This window comes from Talpa occidentalis, unplaced genomic scaffold (assembly GCF_014898055.3).
Source record: "Talpa occidentalis isolate TD23 unplaced genomic scaffold, MPIMG_talOcc4v2.1 talOcc4.16, whole genome shotgun sequence".
NCBI lineage: Eukaryota > Metazoa > Chordata > Mammalia > Eulipotyphla > Talpidae > Talpa > Talpa occidentalis.
Window position 1 is genome coordinate 7,016,268 of NW_023601653.1, and position 19,930 is coordinate 7,036,197.

The following is a 19,930-nucleotide window of genomic DNA, read 5'->3' on the forward strand; positions in this document are numbered from 1 at the left end:
CTGCACTGTGACCAGTCCTGCCCTTACACTGGGCCTCTCCTGGTGGCGCAGCGATTGAGCGCTGGGTTGCGAGGCTGCCTGCAACCTCTGCAGCGCCAGTTTGATCCCCGGCCACTGGCGAGGGTCCCACCAAAAAAAAAAAAAAAAAAAAAGTACTAGATACCCTTCATGGGAAATTTAGAAAACACAGCAGTCCAAAAGAAGAAAATAAAAATTGCCTTAATTAATTTTATCTTGATTTTTATTTTTTTGCTCTAACTTATTAATATGTAGCTGTATTTGCATATACGTACATTTCAAAGTTTATTGCAAAATGTCAACATATCATGCATACTTTTGTAATATGCTTTCACCTCCTTCCTAATCTATTGTAAACATGTTTTCACATCACTATTTCTATGGCATCATTTTTCATGGCTGCCTAGCATTCCATTGTAAGTTTCCATCACAATTTTTTCTGCAGTCCTTCTTAAGTTGTTTTGATTCCATGATATGCATTTAGGGGAATAGGAAACTGAGCTTGTGCTACTCTTGAGTAGACAATTTACCTTGAGTGGCTTAACGTATTATAATTAAGGTTATATTTACTGATGATGATTGAAAGAAAATACTAAGTCTAATGTTTGAGGTTAAAGTGAGTCCAGAAATAGGAAAACATTGAAGTAAAAAAATCTAAGAGCATGGGCCTCCCCGGTGGCGCAGCGGTTGAGCGCTGGGTTGCGAAGCTGCCCACAGCCTCTGCAGCGCTGGTTCGATCCCCGGCTGCTCCCCGGCCACTGGAGGAGGGTCCCGCATGGCGTGCAGACCTCTCCTGCTGCCCGCTGCTCCCCTCAGCAGTGTACTTTGGTCCTTCTGCCTGCTCTGCTCCCCGCTCTGGCTCTGGTGAATTCTCTCACCTTCCCACACTTCTGGCTATACCCAGTGCTTGTATAAATAAATAAATAAATAAATCTTAAAAAAAAAATTTCTCTAAAAAACAAAACAAAACAAAAAAAATCTAAGAGCATTAGGAATGGATGGGATCTGTGAGTGGGGTGGGCTAGAACAGATAGACAGAAAAAATGATTATAAATGATTTGACTTGCTGGCCTGCTTTTATTGCTGCCTTTTTGACATAGGGGCTGACCTGCTGGATGACAGCATGAGAAAAATTGGGCGTAAAGGTACTATTGACAGTAGTTGTCATTTACTTTCGTATGTGTCCCAGACATGTTAATCATTTATGTAGATTTTCCCATTTTATTTTTATAATAACCACAAGCATTAGATGTACGTGGTGGTGTTTCCCCATTTTACAGGAGTGGAAACTGAGAGTAAGACTTAAAAAAAGCGTATCATGTGCTTTGATTGGAACCCAGATTTGCAGAAACTCCCAAATCTGTGCTTGTTGTTTTTCAGTATCATTTATCTTGATTCCTTTTTCATGGTATGACAGGTCTTTTGCCACTGCCAGGGCCTGGGGGTGAGCTTACTCTCCAGGTACAGAGGAAAAGTAGATGTGGAAGGACACTACAGTGAAGAAAGAGCAGAGGTAGATTTTAAGGCCCAAACAAAGCTGACTGTCCAGCCCAGCCGTCATGCGAGGACGGGGACAACCTGAGCTGGCCGCCGCAGCGGGGCCGGGGCTGAGAGAGAAACGAGAGGCTGATAGGAAGACAGACAGGAAGAGAGCAGGTGTTTAGACATGGTGGATGGCAACAAGCCCAGTCTCCCTTCTTGAATGTCCCTTCCTGAAGGAGACTGTAGTCCTTTGAGCCATTTTTTGTACAGTTTTATTGAGATTTAATTTGACGCTATACAATCTACTCATTTAAAGTATTACAATGCAGGGCCTCCCCGGTGGCGCAGCAGTTGAGCGCTGGGTTGCGAAGCTGCCCGCAGCCTCTGCGCGCCGGTTCGATCCCTGGCTGCTCCCCGGCCACCGGAGGCGGGTCCCACATGGCGCGCAGACCTCTCCTGCCGCCCACTGCTCCCCTCAGCAGTGTACTTCGGTCCTTCTGCCTGCTCTGCTCCCCGATCTGGCTCTGGTGAATTCTCTCGCCCTCCCGTGCTTCTGACTGTACCCAGTGCATGTATAAACAAACAAACAAAACAAGCAAATAAATAAAACATGCCTCTATAAAAAAAAAAAAATAAAGTATTACAATGCAGTGGCTTTTAGTATGTTCACAGAGTTGTGCAATAACCATCACCACAGTCAATTTTAGAGCGTTCTCATCACTCCAGAAAGAAACCACGTATCCCTTAGTCATCATTTCCTGATTCCTCTACTCTCCTTACCCCCAAGGCTTGGGCATCCACTATTTGTTTCTACAGATTTGCCTGTTCTGGATCCTTCTTATAAATGGACTCAACATAATATGTGGCGCTTTATGTCTGACTCTTTTACTTAATTAAGGTTCCTGTCTGTTGTAGCCTACATTAGTACTTCACTTTTTGTTGTTGTTGTTGTTAAATAATATTCCATTATAGAACATATCACATCTTATTTATGTTTTTATGTCGGGAAGGAAAAGATAAAGGGGAAGGGATAATAAATAGGAATTCTTTTCCTGATTTAAAATGGGGAACAGGCAATTACCGTGAAAGCAAGCCTACCAGGCTCTCTAGCGAAGTGGAACAAAAGCACAGGCACGTAGGACACTTGGCGGCGGCTGCTTTGCCCGTCGTGTGCAGCAGGGAGGCAGCTCTTCTGACCTGAGCACGTGCCGCATTCAGAGAGCTCATTGTCTACATTTGTGTCTTGGCCGGTGCCATGGGCCCACAGTACCCCCCGTGAAACCAGAGAGGCCCTGCTGATGTAATCTGGGTACGTTTCCCTTGGTCACTGCAATCTGGGTCCCCAGAGAGTCCTCTCTAAAGGGCTACCAGTTTGTTGAGTGCTGCCAGTGGCAGTTCTTTCTGACTATAGGCTTGTTTGGTGGAGGTGAACTTCATCTTTCAGGTCCTGATCCCCTGGCCAGGAATGGCAACGCTCATGCCCGTGTTTGTGAGGGAATGCTTACCCCCAGCCCCTCAGCCCTTCTTTGTGTGGTTTTGGAGGACTCCTTTTGCAGGCCAGAGATGCAGCTTCCAGGTGCCAGGTGACCTGGCTGTCGTCCCTGGCTTCCTGTTACTCTTTTCTTGCTTAGTATTCAAGAGTCTTGGCCCAGGACTGTCAGTCCCCAAATCTTTCTGTTGTGTTGCAGAAACCTCACGGTGGCTTTCTACTGAATTTCAATCTGGTTTGGAGAGTGTGCTGTGATCACCGTCCTTACCCTGTCTCTTCTGCTGTGTGGCTCCCCTCCCCTCACCCGGCAGCCCAGCTCAGGGTAGAGAAGGCCTCTGTGCTGGGTGAGGTTGTGTCCTTCACCATCCCCATCGCCTAACACATACCTCAATAGATAGTCATCGACTAATCTTTGTTCTCTCCCCTGGTGTGGGCTGCCTGAGATGCTGGAATGTTAATATGGGTGTCAGCTGGTAGTGTGAGTTCTTTACAGAAACTGTTTTACGGCCCTCGGTGAAGAACTTACAGTGACAACTGTTGTTTACTGAATGCATCAAGTGCTATGCTCAGAACACAAATTCACACACATACCTTCAACTCCTTGTTCTTAACAAGTCTCCCTCTAAGGCAGATGGTAGAAGCCATACCTGACAGTGGGAGAAGCTGAGCTTGGGGAGATTTATAGAGCCACAAAGTGGTGGAACAGGTATTTAAACCTAGGCCTGTCTGACACCAAAGCCTATGCTTTTAATAACTATGCAGAAACCTTCTTGAGTAGGTAATTTGCTGAGTCACTTATGTTCCCTGGGATTTATAAAAGGATGCCTGTGTTAGCAAAGGGCATTAGGAGCATAGTTTAGTTTGGCTTTGGGTTTACAGAGCAGAAACAAAGGGGAGACGGAGGAGCCACTTGCTCTGGCTCAGTGTGGAGGAATCTTTGCTCTCTGAGTCCACAGTATTTCCAGATCGTTCCTGATCTCTGGGTTCCTGGACTGGCAATCTACCCAGCAGTCCCAGATTGCTTAAGGGGGCCTGGGCCTAGTTCTCTGGGCCACCCTGTGGTGGGTTCAGTTGGTCCCTGGACTGACCTTCTTTCTTAAAAGTGCTCAGATTTTGGGCTTTCAGTGGGTGGCTTTTTCTTCAGTTTTACTTTGGTTCTTCCTCCTGATGCTGGATTTCAATTCTGGGACTTTACTTGTGATCCTGCATAAGAACAAAGGAAAGGCAGTTTGAAGGTTCTCTGGGGACTGGCCTTGTGGAGCGCCCCCCCACCCCCACCCCAGTGTACCAGAGAGTAGGTGCTGCATCTCTGGTTCTCTGCTCAGCACTGAAATATTTTGTGTCTGTCCTTGAAATGGGAGAGAGAAACTCCTGAGGAAAAAAAAAGTTGTTGGGGCTAATAAGATTTTGAGGATACAGACCAGACCCTTCCTGCGTTCTCCCCCGAGGGAAAGAATGTAGCCTGGATTGAAGGGCATGGCCTCTACCAATTCAGTTAAGTGGCCCCTCCTGGATTAATAACTTGGGCAGACTTCCCAATGGACTTGGCAGAGTATTGGGTTTCTCACTCCCTAAACCATCCTTTCTCTCTGCTCTGCACATGTGTGCTAATATAATTACAGAGAGGTTGCATCTTGCAGTAAGATACCCTTTTCTAAAAAGGAGGGAGTTCCTCTTCAAGGAGGGAAGTGACTGTAATGTCCTCATGTTTTTGAAATGGCAGAGTTTAGGGAAAATGGTGGGGTAGAAGCCAGCAGGCTGGCTCCTCTCTGTAAGGGCAGGGGAGGAGGGGCAGCGCGGTGTCGATTTCAGGCACCTAGAGCACATTCGGTACTGGGTTTGTGCCAGAGAGATATTTGACTGTCCTTTGCATTCATTTGTGCAGATTGCACCAGTGAGAATCTGGTCCCTAAAGAACAGGGGCTCTTTCCCGAAGGTCAGAGGTTACAGCCTTCTGAGTTGGTGGGCAGGTCTTCAGCAATATTTTACAAATTTAGCTGCAAACCTGAGCGGATGCTCCTGCCGATGTTTACCCTGTGGATGGGGTGACATTCTTCTCCCTTTTCTCTTCCCCACCCCTTTGGGAAGCAACCAATCACGCTGCAGAATGAATTTCAGTGCCTCTCTGGCCTGCGAGGAGTCAGCCCAACCACAGCTCTCTGGAGCCATAGCTGAGGCTGAGCATTTAACTCTTAGGCTCCTGAGTCACAGGGAGCTGCTCACGTTGTTTTCTTCTTCCCATCTACTCTCTGGACCCATATGATGTTAAGCTAAACTTGCTGTTATCCCAAGGGACTCTTCCTAATGAGGCAGGGTGCAGTGCACTGAGCCTGAAGAAACTGATGTTCAACCCTGATTCTGCCAATAACCAGTAGTGTAACCTCGGGAAAGTTGCTTTCCCTACTTGGACTTGATTCCCTTTCTTCTAAGTTAGAGGGAAAAGAAAGGAGAGAAACAGTTTCTGGTGTTTTATAGAAGTAAGGCTAGCCCTAGGTATGGGAAGCTGCATTTAACCCACTTTCACTGCCCCTTTTGAAGCAGTTTGCTTTTTACATTTTGCCCTCTGCAGGGCAAGTGCTGTTCACCCGGTTTTATAGAGAAGAATGTGAAGGCACAGGAGGCATCCAACTTGCCCAAGGTCAGATATTGAGGAAGGCCCATCTGGCCCCAGTGCCAAGATATTCTTCCATTCTACTCACTGGCTACAAACACTAAAAGTGCCCCCAGCATCTTCATTCTAATACCCTGAAAGATTTAAATCCTTAATAGCACTTAGTTCTGCCTTGGAAAGGACCAGCCACTATGGTCGGAGCAGGTCAATGACCTGGACATACCTGTCTGTCCTGCAAGCAGCACACCCCGCACCATGTCAGTTTTCCTTTCCTCCCTAGGCAAGTGCTGAGCAGCTCCCCTCCCAGGCAGGTGCAGATGTCTTTTCCATTTGTGACTGTCAGGTAAGTAGCTCTGGCTTAAGGGAGGGGTGGAATTTTGAGGAGACAAAACAATTTCTTCTCATGGCTTTTCTCTGACATCGATTTTGTAATATTGGGTTTGCCCTTACCCAGAATCCCTCTGATATCTGCCCGCGTTAAGCATCTCCCCTCTCTAAGAGCTTTGTTTTCACTGTGATCCCTTAAAAAAATCATCTTAGCCATCTGGAACAATAGTGACATCTTGCCCGATGGGACACTTTGTGTTATCTTCCTACAGATTTTACTTTCAAATTCACAGAGAAAATAGCTTTTCTGTAGATGGGTTCTTATTGACATTCTGATGCTACCAATTTAAAATAGAGTACTAGTCCTAAAACGTCAGATTTGCCAAGGAGTCATTTCTGTCTTGTTGTGGAATAAGAAAAATGATGAATAGCAAATTTATAAACATTGTAATTTGTTAAACAAGACACTGGCCTAGGTGTTTTATGCACGTTATTTCTAATTTTCATAATAACCCCACATTTATAAGTGAAGAAACTATGGTTAAGGTAAAATGCCTGTTTGGGGTCACAGATCGGGAGCGGCAATGCCGCAGTTTGATCCCAGCTCTGTTTCACTTCCAAACCTGATTTTTTTTCTTCAGTGCCATGCTGCCTCTGGACAGTGATCTGGAGAGCTATTTGCTGCCCATACCCTTGCCTCAGCTCTGATTACTGCAGAAAAGCCCGTGTCTTCCTTTATGATAAACGTCACATTTGGAAAGAGGTCATTCAGAGGAGTATTTTTTGGTTTTGCCAACTTTTACCACGAGGTAGCTTTTACTGATGTGTAGTTTGAATTCTTTTTACTTGAATTATTTTACTAAAACTCAAATCCATCCTTGTTATAAATAAAAATAACTAGGTACATATCAGATCCTGGGGATTTAGGGATTTCCCTGTAGATTGGGGTAGGCAGGAAGAGGCCAGACTTAGAGTATGAGTAATCCATAGGTAGATGGAGAAAAGCAGGTAATATTTTCTTGGAAGAAAATTTACCCCATACTTGGTTTATCCTGTGTCCACCGTCTCCCGAGCACCTGAGAGTGTGATGAGGCCCCAGTGAGAGCTGGGCAGGTGTGGCCTGGTGGATGCTGTGTGCTTCCTTTCTCTTTTCAGGAATCGCTTGTGATCCAGTTCTATTGCAGCTGTGTTGTGTGCGATGAGAGTCACATCAGTGAAGTATACTTACTGTATAGTGTCTCCGCCCTCTAGGAGAGCTTAACGAATGCGTCAGTGGTGTTTACTGTGGCTGTTATGTGCCAGCCCCCTGGTGTGACACTGTGAGTGATACTGAGATGCCCTTTAGTAGCTCACAGCTGAGAAGAATCTGCAGTCTCATTCAGGATGCAGGACCCGCAAACAAGGACAGTAAATGTTTATGACTATTAAAATAAGTGAATCAAGGACAGCAAATTTCCTGGGGTTCAGAGAGGGAAGTAGTTAGCATTTACTAAAGCAGTAAAAGGCAGAGTTCATTAAACATCTCATCCAGGGTATGGGGCTGGGGCAAGATGGAGCAGGGATCGTGCGCTGCCGGTGACAGGAGACAGTGAAAATGGTGTCACCAACTTGAACTAAGGTCAGGTCCTGAGGCCTCTTAGAATCCATGTGGTCGTAGCTGAAGATGGGGAGGAAGAGTCCATTAATGAGCATGTTAAGTGGGGAATGCAAAGATAGCAGCAGCCAGTGCCAGCATCAGCACTTTAATCCTCTCAGATCACAATTTTGAGGGAAAATGTAACAGATCTCGTACATTTACTTTGGTTTTGAGAGTACAGTTGTCTATATTAGAACCCCCTTGGCATTTATTCTTATGGGTTTTTAGAGGATGGAGAGCCTAGTGCTGCCCTGAGGTTAGAAGTGAGGCATCCAAGGCCCAGCTGCCATAGACACGGCCACGCGGGCAGCATTGTCCTTGACGCCTGTCCAGTGCTCCTGAGGCTCCTCCCCAGAAGCTGCACACGAACAATTCCTCTCTTCCCCTTTTTAGGGTCTTGTAACTTACCTTAAACTCTTGGCAGAGGAGGCTTAGGGGAAGGAGAGTCTTTCCTTCCCCTTCTTCCCATTTCATAGTAGCTTAACTTCAGTGCCTCGCGGAGGTAAAGAAGAATGTGGGCAACTTTAGGGTGAAAGGGACATGAGACAGAGAAGTCAGGGGAGGTCATGTCAGGCTTAAAGTGGAAACTGTCACAACCTAAGCAAGGAGCAACTGATAGGTCTATAAATAGGAGTTTATCTCCTCGTAGAACATTTTTGGCGTGGTTGTAGTTTCCCTGCGGGGGACTATTTTATTTCCTAAAAATAAACTGTGCTTCAGAAGTGACTAAAGTAAGTCTCACTGAATTCATTTATGTTATTAAAGTGTACTCAGGGCTTGAAAATAAATATAGAGTTTGGTCCTGGACGACCTTTAGGGAGAAGTCTGATACTGAAACCTTTGGTTAGATCCGGAGTAGAATGATCTGGCCCACTCTGGCATGGACGACATAGATTTCCTTCTCAGAAGACAGTGTTGTATTTCAGTTTTTTCCTGATAGTTCAGAAGACCATCAACCCTTCAGTCATATATTCAGACTTATAAACAGACCTCGAAGTGAGTCGACCGAGGAAGCCAGAGTAGTTCTACCTCACCAGGAGTTTACTGCTTCAATCAAATCGCGTGGCTGTGTCCATTCAGATCAGAAGGGTGTATAAATCAGTACTGCCTTTGGTTTTGTTTCTGGGAAACAAAAAATCTTCAAGCTGTCTGAGTGTGTTTTTCACACCCCCATTATCCTGATTGTGGCTCTTTAAATTGTGCAGCAAATTCTTGGCATCTGTGTGCCTGTCAGCTAATCTCTGACACTCCGGTGTGGCTTGCTTCTTTCCTATGAGTATATTTGAAATTAGTAAAAAGCATCTGTTAATTTTAGTATCTTAGACTACAGGGTAACTTCTGTTAGAAGACTGTGAAAAGCTAAAATACTATTTGTTTAAAGCATGTTCCTCAGAGTTGTTTGACTGTGGGTTACTTTTCTAAGATAGTGAGGTGAGTGTCACAGTGATGCAGAGTGACTCACGTGCAATGTGCCTGGATTGACGTCGTCACCAGAAATGGTCTCAGAGATGAGCTAATGGCCTCACCAAGTGGATTCATTAGCCTTTGTTCAGACATCAAAATGCATTTTATCGACAGTTTGTGAAATACTAAAAAAAGTTATATATTTCAAATTCATTATAGTCACTGATTGCTTTAAAACTTTTACTGCTGCTGTTCTTTTTCTCTCCTTAGAACCTCCCAACTCCCCTCTTCACTCCAGTGCTTTCAGAAAGAAACTGAAGTTCCTGATGTAGAATTTTTTGAAAGATAAAAAGAAAAAATGTTGGTAAAAGTAGTCTGACTTGTTCACGGTATTCCTTGGGCCCAAACCCCAAATTTCTCTCTATTTAATTGCTTTTTATCAAATTTTTGTTTAGTGAGTCACTCTAGTTGGTATCATGGCAGTTGCTGCAGTGGTAGCATAAATGCTTTGCTTATGGGGTAGTCAGTGCACTCTGTTACTTTTGGGTCTGACAGCGTCCCTGGGATGCAGGCATTGTTACCCCAATTCATGTTTTTCTTTGGTAGAGTTGGGAATTAAGTTAAAATTTGATTTGGCCCTTTGGGTGTGGAATAGTTCGAGACAGTAGAGTAAGAGATTAGGGGATAGGCTAGTTGACTTTGCACCTAGACTTCCAGCCTAGACATTTCAGGCTCCTTTGAAGTGTCCTGTGTTGTCATCAGGCCTGTGCACTATTAATGTGCATAGAGCTCTCTGTTGTTTCAAGTGAAATCGAATTTTGATTCCTAAGTTACAGTAAAATAATTTACTATGGAAAGCATCACTTAGGGTTTTATACAGCATGTAACAGAAACACCACTCCCCTGACCCCCAATTGGCTTAAACAGGGGTTTTCTGTTTTTTGCCTTTCATGAAAAAGAAGCCTGGAAGTAGGTATCCAGGACTGACGTGGTGCTCCATGGTTATCCAGGGCCCCGGCCCTTGCTGCTCTTCGCTTGTCATCTGTAGGAAGTGGCCCAGATGGTTGCTGTAGCTCCAGCCATCATTACTGTAGTTCCAGGAAGCAGTCTGGAGGAGGACTTAAGAATTCCAGGAAGTCATCCCAAATAACATTTCTGCAAATATCTCATTGGCCAGAACTTAATCTTACAACCACACCTAACCACAGCGCAGGTTGGGAGACATAGTCCTTTTGAGGAGGGTATGAATGGTAATTATTCCTAGACTGAAAACTGGGGGTTTGTCACTAAGAAGGGACAAAAGGGATATTGGGGAACTGCTAGCCTTCTCAAGCTCAGGGACTAGAGAGCAAACTCCCTTGCCTCTCGTGGTACAGAGACCATTCTATAGCAGCCCTGGGAGTTGTTCACCCAGTCTCTGCTGTATTATTAAGGTGATTTTTTCCCCCTTGAAATGTGTGTCTTTATTGCAAACATTTTTAAAGTGTTCATATGAGATAATGATCATTGCAGTTTTCATTTTAAGTTCACCTATGAGGTGCACTCTTCAAAAAACTACAAAATGTCTCCCCCCTGGACTCAATGGGTATTTTACTTTTATGTGTGTAATTCTCTCCCTCCACCGCCCCCCTTCTTAAATCCATGGTACTATGCTAAACATTGTTCTGAACCTTTCTTAGTCATTTAAAGATGTATAGTAAGAGTGGTCTGTAGTGGTATTCCTCATTCCCCAAAGGCTGTGAAGCATCCGCTTGTATGGATGAGCCCAACTCGTTAAGCAGAAAGGTCTTGTCATGGCCTCACACCTGTGCCTGCTCTCGGAGCAGCCTTCCTTTGCGCTGGTTGAACTGAACTCTTGAATTGAATGTGACTTTGCAGGACCTTTTAGGAATGAGCTATTTTTGGCACCTGAGTGCCCCAGCTAGAGAGAGGGTTCTCCCTGCTGTAAGCAGCGCTGTGCTTAAGATTTTGTTCTTTTGGAAATAAATCCTTCCAAAAGGTGTTAGGTTGCTGTACAATTGATTTCTTATGAACCGCATATTGGTAGATGCTTAATGGTTTCAGCAGAGTCGTCAGCATCACCCACTGCTCGGGACCTGGGACGTGCTGTTTTGGGAGCTGGCCTTCCTCGCCTTCCTGGAGGCCCCGCGTTGCCGTCTGCTTGTTGGATGTTTTTCTCTTGGTCGCCCTGGCTCCTGACTTCGAGGCCTCTGACAAATGGTCCTCTCACCTTTGATGTTTATTCCCTGCTGTTCCTTAACTCCTTACTTAATTTGCTTTTTATAATTTTTGGTGGACAAGTAGCCAAATAATTAGGACACTTATATTTCTAAAATAAAAACAAGTAGATTCAGAGAGAAGACGTGCTGCTGGAGCTTTCCCACTGATGAAACCACATGAACGTTTTGATAGTCTGTGCCTTTTGGCTCCTCATTATTACCATGTTCTCAGAAAGCTCTAGCCAGTAGAGCTTTCTATGGTCATGGAAATGTTTCATATCTGCCCTGTCCATTAGAATGGCCACCAGCCTCTTGCGGCTCTGGCTCTTGAGCACAGGAAATGTGCCTAGTGTGATTGAGGAACTCATTTTAATTAAAATTAAATTCAAAGAGTGAGAGGCTATTGGTGTTGGTTCTAGATTCTAGACAATTAACTTCTTTATAGCAAGCTTGATTATAGTGAAACTTGGATTGGAATGCTATTATTTTATTGTGCTGAGCAGAATGCATTTAGAGTATTGGAAGGGAGGCAATTTGGAAGGTTGATGAGCAAATTAGCTTAGAGTAAATGATTAGATTACAACAGTTTTTTTCATGTTAATATTATGATTATTTCAAACTAACATTCTGAAACCATTGATATAGGCATGTACTTAGAGTTTGTGACTATCGTAAACTTTGAGTTCTTTTGGTTACTAGGAAGAAATTGGTAGCACTCTAGCTTTATTTATAGGACTTGGTTAGATAGTTGCCTGAGTGCCAGAAACTCCTACAAATAACTTTGACCTTCCCTAACAAAAAGTCAAGAGATAAAATACTCCATAGTAAAAGATCAGTTGTGTGTGATATGCTCAAAATACTACTTTCTAATGGAGAAATCTATAACAAATAAAACAAATGGATAAATTAATTACAGAGTTTGATGACTGCTGGGAAAGAGATAAACAGAGCCCAATAATATGATACGCGTTCGTGGGGAAGGACCTCCAGCTAGATAAAGTAGTCTGGAGAGTTTTATTTGAGGAGGTGCTGTTTTTACTGAGATATAAAAGATCAGAAGGAGCAGGAGCCAGTCTTGCAAAGCATGAAGGTGAGATGAGGGGAGATTTCCAAAGGAGAGGACGAAGGGGCCAAGGGCGGGTTGGGGGGTGTAGGGAGACAGATGGATCTGCTCCTGATCAGGAACTGACACCTAGTGATTGGGAGGGAGACAGTGATAGATAGTGAGGTTAGAGAGGTGGGCACTTGGCAGGTCACATAGGACCTTACAGAGCTTTATGCAGTCTTTAGATAGAAAAATGCTTTTAGTATAATGTGAAACTATAGATTCAGAGGAGGGAAAGGTCTTTTCTAGATGATCAGTGCTGTGACAGGGCACAGCAGTGCAGTGCAGCTGCTGTGGCCATGCCCAGGAGAAGAGGACTGTTGGCATTTAAGGTGGCAGTCTGGTGATCAAGAGGCGCCATACCCACAGGACTTGCCGAAGGGTTTGGTGTGTGGCGTGAGGAATAGGGAATAGGAATAGGGCTTTCATATTGCAGGTAGTACCACTTATGGAGGTAGGAAACACCAAAGGCAAACCAGATTCAAGGGTGATGGTAGAGAATTCAGAGCTGAGCTTGGGCACATGATGTTTGACATGCCTTGAGATAGCTCAGTAGCCATGCCAGTGCATGAAAAGAGGTCTAGGCTGGGGAGATGACTTGGTTATTATTAGCATGTTGATGGTGTTTGACACAATGAGACAGCTCAGAGAAGAGGATGACCCAGGACTGAGCCCCAAGAACACTTTCTTTTTAGAAGTCTCTGGAGGGAGAAACCAGAAAAAGGTAGAAGTCATCACTGATGTAGGAGCAAGGCTGGGTGTAGTGGCTCAGAAGCTAGGTGAAGAGAATGTTTGAAGGTTGCCAACTCCGTTGACTCCTGCTAAGAGGTCAGATAAGTTGAGGACAGCGAAATGTCCACCGGGTGAAATACCATGGAAGTCGTCATCAGTGTGTTGGTTTAATGGAGTGGAGGGCTTAGAAACTTTATTTTGCGTAGACTGAAGGAGAAATGGTGAAGAAGTGAAGACTGGAGACAGGGATAGAAAACTGAAAAGTTTTACTGTGAAGTAGTTTGCAGAGGATTGGTTGGTACCTGGAGGGAGGTGAGGGGGTGGACAGTTTTTCTAAAACCATGGTTCATTTAGTCACTTACCTCTGCACATTTATGTTTAAAGTCCCCCCCCACCCCCTTACAGATTGCTATAATGAACTCCTTCTATACTTGGGGCATTTTCTAAGAGGTTCCTTGGAGGTGGGTTTACTGAGCACAGGCCATACATGTTGCAAGACTTAATAGATATTGCCAGACTGACTTCCAAAGTGGCGATACCACTGTCTACTTTGCTCAGTGGTCATGAGAGCAGAGGGGAGGCCTTCTGAAGACGGACAGGTTTTATTTACTGGTGTGATGGTGATGGGGAGAAAAGGAGACATGGATGATGCAGGAGCGCGTGAATGATTCATGGAGCAGCACGGTCCTTACATAGATGCTTTGGAGAGGTGTGAGCACCGGGAGCGAGATTGACCTTTGATGAGAGGGACGCTTCCTGCATTTAACAGAATGCGAGGAGGAGGAAGTGCATGCATTTCTCGGTAAAACTGCAGGTTTGGTGACAGAAGAGACTGAGTGTGTCTGTTTTGAAAGAAAGTATTTGTGTAGAGCAGTAATGAAAGTGGGTGATGGGGAGAGAATGAGGGAGGCTTGAGGGGAAGGTAAGAGAGAGCCATTCGGAGGGCTGGGAAGCTACCTTGGCAGCTTTGCTAGCGCTGCATGGCACTAGTGGATGCCCACATCCACTTGCGACCATGAGCAGGTAGTGAAGTCTTGTCAGCTTGGCTCTGTGATTTCCCTCCAGCAGGAGTCAGCCAGCTGGTCGCATACCAGCACAGAGAAGGTAAATAGTTGTATTTAGCCAGGATTAGGGTAGGGCCGGCCTTACGGAGCTACTATGAAGCTGCATTGAGGTAATGAATACCTCCAAGATTCTGGCAATGTGATATGGGTCACAGTAGCTGAAATCAGCAGGCCAGGGCAGGGTACTCACAAGTCAGTCTTCCAGAGGGCGTCAAACCGCATTCACCTTTTTCTTCTACAGTGTGCGGCGGAGGCCAGGGCTCTGTCTGGACTTCAGTGTGCATGTGCGTCCCTGCGTGTGCGTGGGTTGAAGTGCTAGTTCTGATTCTGTGAGTCTAGGAGGGGGCCTGGGAGTCTTCCCATCTAAAAAGCTCCCGTTGATGCCACTGCTGCTCTTGGTGGTCCATGGGTCATACTTTGAGGAGCAGAATTCTATTTTGAGAGCTATCCAGTGGGAATCCTTGCTCCTTTCAGCTGAGAGGAAGCAAGTTAAAAGAGCCCCATTCTTCCAGCCCCCCCCCCTTTTTTTTTTAAATTTTTAGGTCAAATTCAGTCTGCTCTCATGTGGCCCATTGCTACGGCTCAGTGTTGTGCTGAGTCTGTGTTGTCTCTTCCGGTCCTGTGAGTGAAGGGAGTATAAACTATGTACAGAGGGTTGCCTTGGATTTCTTCTGAAAAATGTTCAGTGCCTGGTTTTTCAGGTGCATTTTTGAGAAATTACACTGGTTCCCTGGATGTCTACGTTTCCGCTGTTGCCTTTGTCTATATATCCTCTGAGAAACCTGCAAAAAGTGTGCAGTCTCCCGAGCTATTAGACTGTGAGGTGGAGAATCTAAAATGTGGCTCCAGAGCGTTCCTGCCCACCATACTCTTCATACTGTGAAATCCAGCTGCCAGCACCTGTCCTGCTATGCCAGATAATCTGACTTTCTTTCTCAGAAGCAAGCATGCCAGATTTCGTCTGTGGCCCTCCCTAGAAGAGTTCCTTCTCTGATGTTCAGATTCCCACCTCCCTCTTCTGAGCGCCTACTGTGGAGGTGGAAAAGCTTCGGGCACAGCTGCGCAGTCTGATGAAGTGTCCTCCCTATAGAGTGGAGGCGCGCACCTTGACCCCACACAGTGTCTTCATCGTGCTCAGCTGTTACTGCATGTCTATAAATTACAGGTTTCTTTATTTGATCATTTGAAATTTTTTTCTCCTACCTCTTTATTGTGTTTTCTTCCTTTTCATTTTTTAAGGTAGGGAAATGTGGACATGCAGGAGTGTGACTAAAAAAGAATCACTTAGTTTAGATGTGGGTTTGGGGTTTTCCTGTGCGTATGAAGAAATCACACAGAAGCATTTCCTGAACGGGCCAGCTGCTCAATTCTTAAAATTATCAGGAAAGAAGGAGTCATATAGAGCAGGAATTGACAAACTCTTCCTCTGGTTTCAAAGAAATTTATAGGGGTTCCACTCATACAAGTGTGTTGGTGGTGGGTCAGGGTTTTTGTGACTCACATGTTTAAATTTTAATTATTTCTTTTCTCTTTGTATTTTTCTCATGCTTTGTGTGCTCCAGGAGAGCAAAGATAGCTTTATCCACCCAAAGTCTGATTAAAAGATAATACCATAAAGTGACAACATTGACATTTTATTGTGTTTGTTTTTTATACTTGCTTAGGAGTGATTGAATGTTAACAACTTGGGGTCTTTGAAGAGTTTGAAAGGACTATAATTTACTAACAGTGTGATTTTAATGAAGTTTTTTACAGTAGATTCTAGGATGATCTGGTGATTCAAGATTCAGAGCCTGGCATGAGAGACTGCAGAGCAAAGTTGCATATAAAAATTGATTGTGGGCATGTAAAATGCTCTAATGGTTGATAGGAAAATTTGGTTTCCTGTTAAGAAAAAAAAATTTTAAAAAGGCTTTTTAGATTTGGAAGTTCTTATTTTTACGTACTGGAAATGAGCTAAGCAGGCCTGCGAGGAAGTAGAGAGGTTTTACATAAAGAAAAAGAAAGGTTTGGGTGAGGCTGAGAATACTTGCTCCACCTCTCTAAGTTTAAATGAGCTGGGAGCTCAAAGTGGGAGGAGAGAAAAGGTATTTTAAGCTCTCTTATGGAAAGCACTTGTTTAATATGGAAGAAAAGGAAAAATTCATGCCCACACTAAGAGGAAAACAATTCCACTGTAGCAGGTGACGAAGAACAAGACCTGAACTCTACAGTAGGAAGTGTTAGGTAGAGGGAGGGAATGTCCTTTGTACCTATGCAGGGCCTACCTTCAGCTTGAGACTTGCAGACCTTACTTGGAGATTTCTTAAGCAGGTGAGAACTGTTCCAACATGTCAGAGGAACAGAAACCCGGAGGGTAGCTGGAAGGGGGGAAGGCCTTTTATTTTTGTTTCCTTATAATGAATTAAGGAAGTGAAATAGTCCTTAAAACACACACCTTTTGAGAATTTATTGTGCACCTACTGTGTGTTAGGTACTGGGCGAAAGACTTCATGGCCAAAAACAGATGAACCTTGCCCTGAGAGATTGGTCGGTGCGTGGGTACCTGCACTGGCAACTGGCATAGGTGGCAAGTGCTGTGTGCTACACCAGGCCGTGAGCACACAGAAGAAGAGATGGCAGGTAGCCAGGGTGGGCTTGTCTATTGGAACATGGTGAAATGGATGGCCAGTAAGGCATGAACAGGGCGTATGGAGAGTTAGTTAATTTCTGAATAAACACCACTGAGACTGCTGATTTGATAATTCTTGTTACTTACATTAAACAAGTGGATAGAATGATTCCAGACATATAGAAGGCACTTCGTAAATGTTTGAACTGAACTATAAATTAGCAAGTGTGGCCCCTAGGAACATAGCAGCTAGTTTACATAGTTACATCACTCCATCTAATTATAACTCCAAAAGGAGTATTTTTGCCCAGCTCTCTTACTTGAGGAAGCAGAGGCCTAGACAGGTTAAATAACTTTCCCCAGGCCATAATGATAGTGATTGCAGACCCAGCTTTTAAACCTTGGCCTTGTACCCTGCTCCCCACCTGTAAGAGTATTTGCAACATGGTAAAGGCTCCAGTTCTGCTTGTCTCTGAAATCCATGCCCTTTCTCTCTTCAGAAGGGAAGCTCTGATGATCTGAATTAGGGCCAGGGTTATTAAAAAAAAAAAGAAAACGGATTGAAGTTTATATATACTCTCCCTGTGTTTTAAAATCTTGTAAGATTTAGAATTGCCAGTGGTAAAGCTTTATGAAGAAGGGTGGTGTAAGGCCGGCACACAGGGCAGGAATGTCCGCTCTGAGGAGGTTCGTGTTCCTGCGTGGCTTCTGCAAGGGGCTCCAGAAGAAGTGGGGCAGAGGGAAGCTTGGCTTGCTCTCCTAGATCTTGGAGGGCAGAGCTTTTTGATTGCCTCATTCATGTTTAAAGAACCCTTCCTAAACTAGTTTGTGTCTAAAGCTCTAGAAACTGGTGCCGGTGGTTTATTACTCACCCCACCCATCCCTGCCTTTTGCAATAATCTCTGTGAGTGATGATTGTGTTTCTCGAAGTAGAATGACAGAGAGAGATTCCCTGAAGGCAAATACAGAGAGCGTGTGCTGTACACGCCAGTTCAGACACACGGGGCTGGGAACTCCCAGAGAGAGAGAGGGAGAGAGAGGGAGAGAAGAGGGAGGGTGAGGGAGGAGAGAACAACAGAACAGTCAGCAGGAGAGGAGGGAGGAGGGGGAGGAGACCAGTCGTTTTTTAGATTTTCAAACTCAAGTGATTTTTGGGGGGGGGTTCTCCCCACCCTGAACCCTTGTCCCCCATTCTGGCACCTCGTTTCCTACAGTTCACTCAAGTGCCTTTTTGCAGTCCAGGATCAACTGACGGCTGAGTTTGAGCAGCCCGGTCTGACATGATGTACCTCTGGGTGAGTACAGAGTGCTGTGGGCGAGGGTTGCACTTGCACATATAAGGAGTGGAAAGCTGCGAGGTCCTGCTCTCGCACGGACGGCCTTCCCCGCAGAGAGCACGGACACCACAGCCCCTTCTCTTCACAGGCGTCGGGTTCTGAAGACCTAGCAGCGATTGTGACATTGATTTTTGATATTTTAATGTTGTTTATCTCGTTAGACTTCAGCGCAAGGGCTGAGCTCCCAGTGCAGGGCCATCCCCTGGGCTCGGGAGGTTTGGAGAAGGCAAGTAGGCAGGTGGAATGAGCCGCCCGTTGCCTCAGGAGCTGCCGTCTTCTTGGTGGGGCAGGATCCACCTGTGTTTCGTTTGGGGGGCACTGACCTTGATAAGCAAACCATCTCTTTAGCTATTTACAGCATATGGGTGGCACGATTCTTAATTAGGGATAAGCTTTTATCAGTTTTTAATCTAATTTATATTGTCCTTCACAATCGTCTTGTGAAGTAGGTCACTGTTGTTATTAAAATTTTATGAGGGAAGTAATTAAGTCACAGAGTGACTTGCCCATAGTTAGAAATCAAGTCTGTAGCAGTTAGAGTAGTAATTAATATCCAGACATTATAAATTGTTTTATATTTGCCAAGAACTCAATACCTTATATTATTTTGATTTATTGTTAACTATGGCGTAATTTGGGATGGAAGAAAACATACTGGGATTGGACAGACTTTTAAATTATGAAATGTGGTAACTTTGAGGAGAATGTCAGGGAAAAACAATACAGGAGAAAATACCCAGGGCATTTAGTTGTGAGAACAAGAACATCTATAGTTCCTGGCAAAGATGGCGGTGTCCTCTCCTGAGTAGACAGCTGTTGTGTGTTGCTAAGGGAGCCTCCTAGAAGTGATGCCTTTGGCTGCTAGTCAGCTTTTGAAAGTTTCACTTTGCCCTTTGCCCTTCAACCTAGATGTCTGGAATTGCAGAAACCTACTTGGCTCAGACAGGCTAAATTTATAAATGTCAGAAGGCAGAATTTTAACTAGGTTTATGGAGATGGAGCTTGGTCAGAGAGCGAGAAAGAGAATGAGAGAGCGAGTGAGTGAGCTGGGAGAGGCTTCTGTTCCTACTTCTCCTTTACACTTGACTATGACCTTGAAATGTAGTTTCCTCCCCTCTGATTTATTTTTGTGGTATTTGTTAAGGCGTCAAAGAACTTTTCTGACATACTTTGTGCTTTGAGTAGTTTTCATCCCCCTGTGAATTAAGCTTCCGTGTGCAGGATTTTGCAGTGTAGTTGGTGGAGCCGACCAGCTCTCTGTTGATCAGAGGATGGGTTATTCTGTCTTTTGATTTGTGTGGAAGAGGAGTTATAAAAGGTAGCCAGTTGGATGAGTCTCATTTCCACTTATGTTTGATGAAATCAGATGGTGACAGGCTCCTCAGTTACTGTCTTTGTGCTTATATTATAGTTATTTGTGAATTTTTGTCAGTTCCTTTCACATTCTAGCCCCAGGTAGGGGGAGCAAAATTTCCCATCTAGAGTGCCCTGTGTTGGATTAGGACACACATAGATAACTATTCCCCTCAACCCTGAGAGTGCCAGAGGTGGGGAGGTGTGGGTTGGGGACACCTCGGACCCCCAATCACATGGACCATGTACACCACATTGTGTCATAAAAAATAGTAACATTTTCTTCATGGCAGAAGTGTGTTGGCTGTTTGGCTTTACCAAACCCAATGCCACACACATTTGTTGCATTCAATGAAAATGTCCAGAAGGAGCCACAATTGCGTAAAACCCAGATTCCAAAAGGATCTCTTAACTGGTCAGGCATGAAGTGGGAGGTCCCAGGAGGTGCTGTGGAGAGAACGTACTGGGTGAGGGTCAGAAGGTCAGAGTTGTCCAGCCAGCACCCAGCCATGTGACATGGGGCACTTATGTGGCCGCCACAG

At 44.8% G+C, this 19,930-nt stretch overlaps 1 protein-coding gene across 10 annotated transcripts in view; it reads left to right on the plus strand.

Annotated features, from left to right (window-relative positions):
* Positions 1-19,930, plus strand: part of RBFOX2 (RNA binding fox-1 homolog 2) — a 242,835-nt gene that overhangs the window by 97,905 nt on the left and 125,000 nt on the right. Inside the window, exon 1 of one of the 10 annotated variants that reach the window (XM_054696071.1) lies at positions 17,796-17,993. The exons of the other annotated variants lie outside the window; for them this stretch is intronic. Coding sequence (XP_054552046.1) covers positions 17,979-17,993 — 15 coding nt within the window. The 5' untranslated portion in view covers positions 17,796-17,978. Of the gene's footprint in view, positions 1-17,795; positions 17,994-19,930 lie in introns of those variants that run through there. 10 annotated transcript variants of the gene reach the window in all.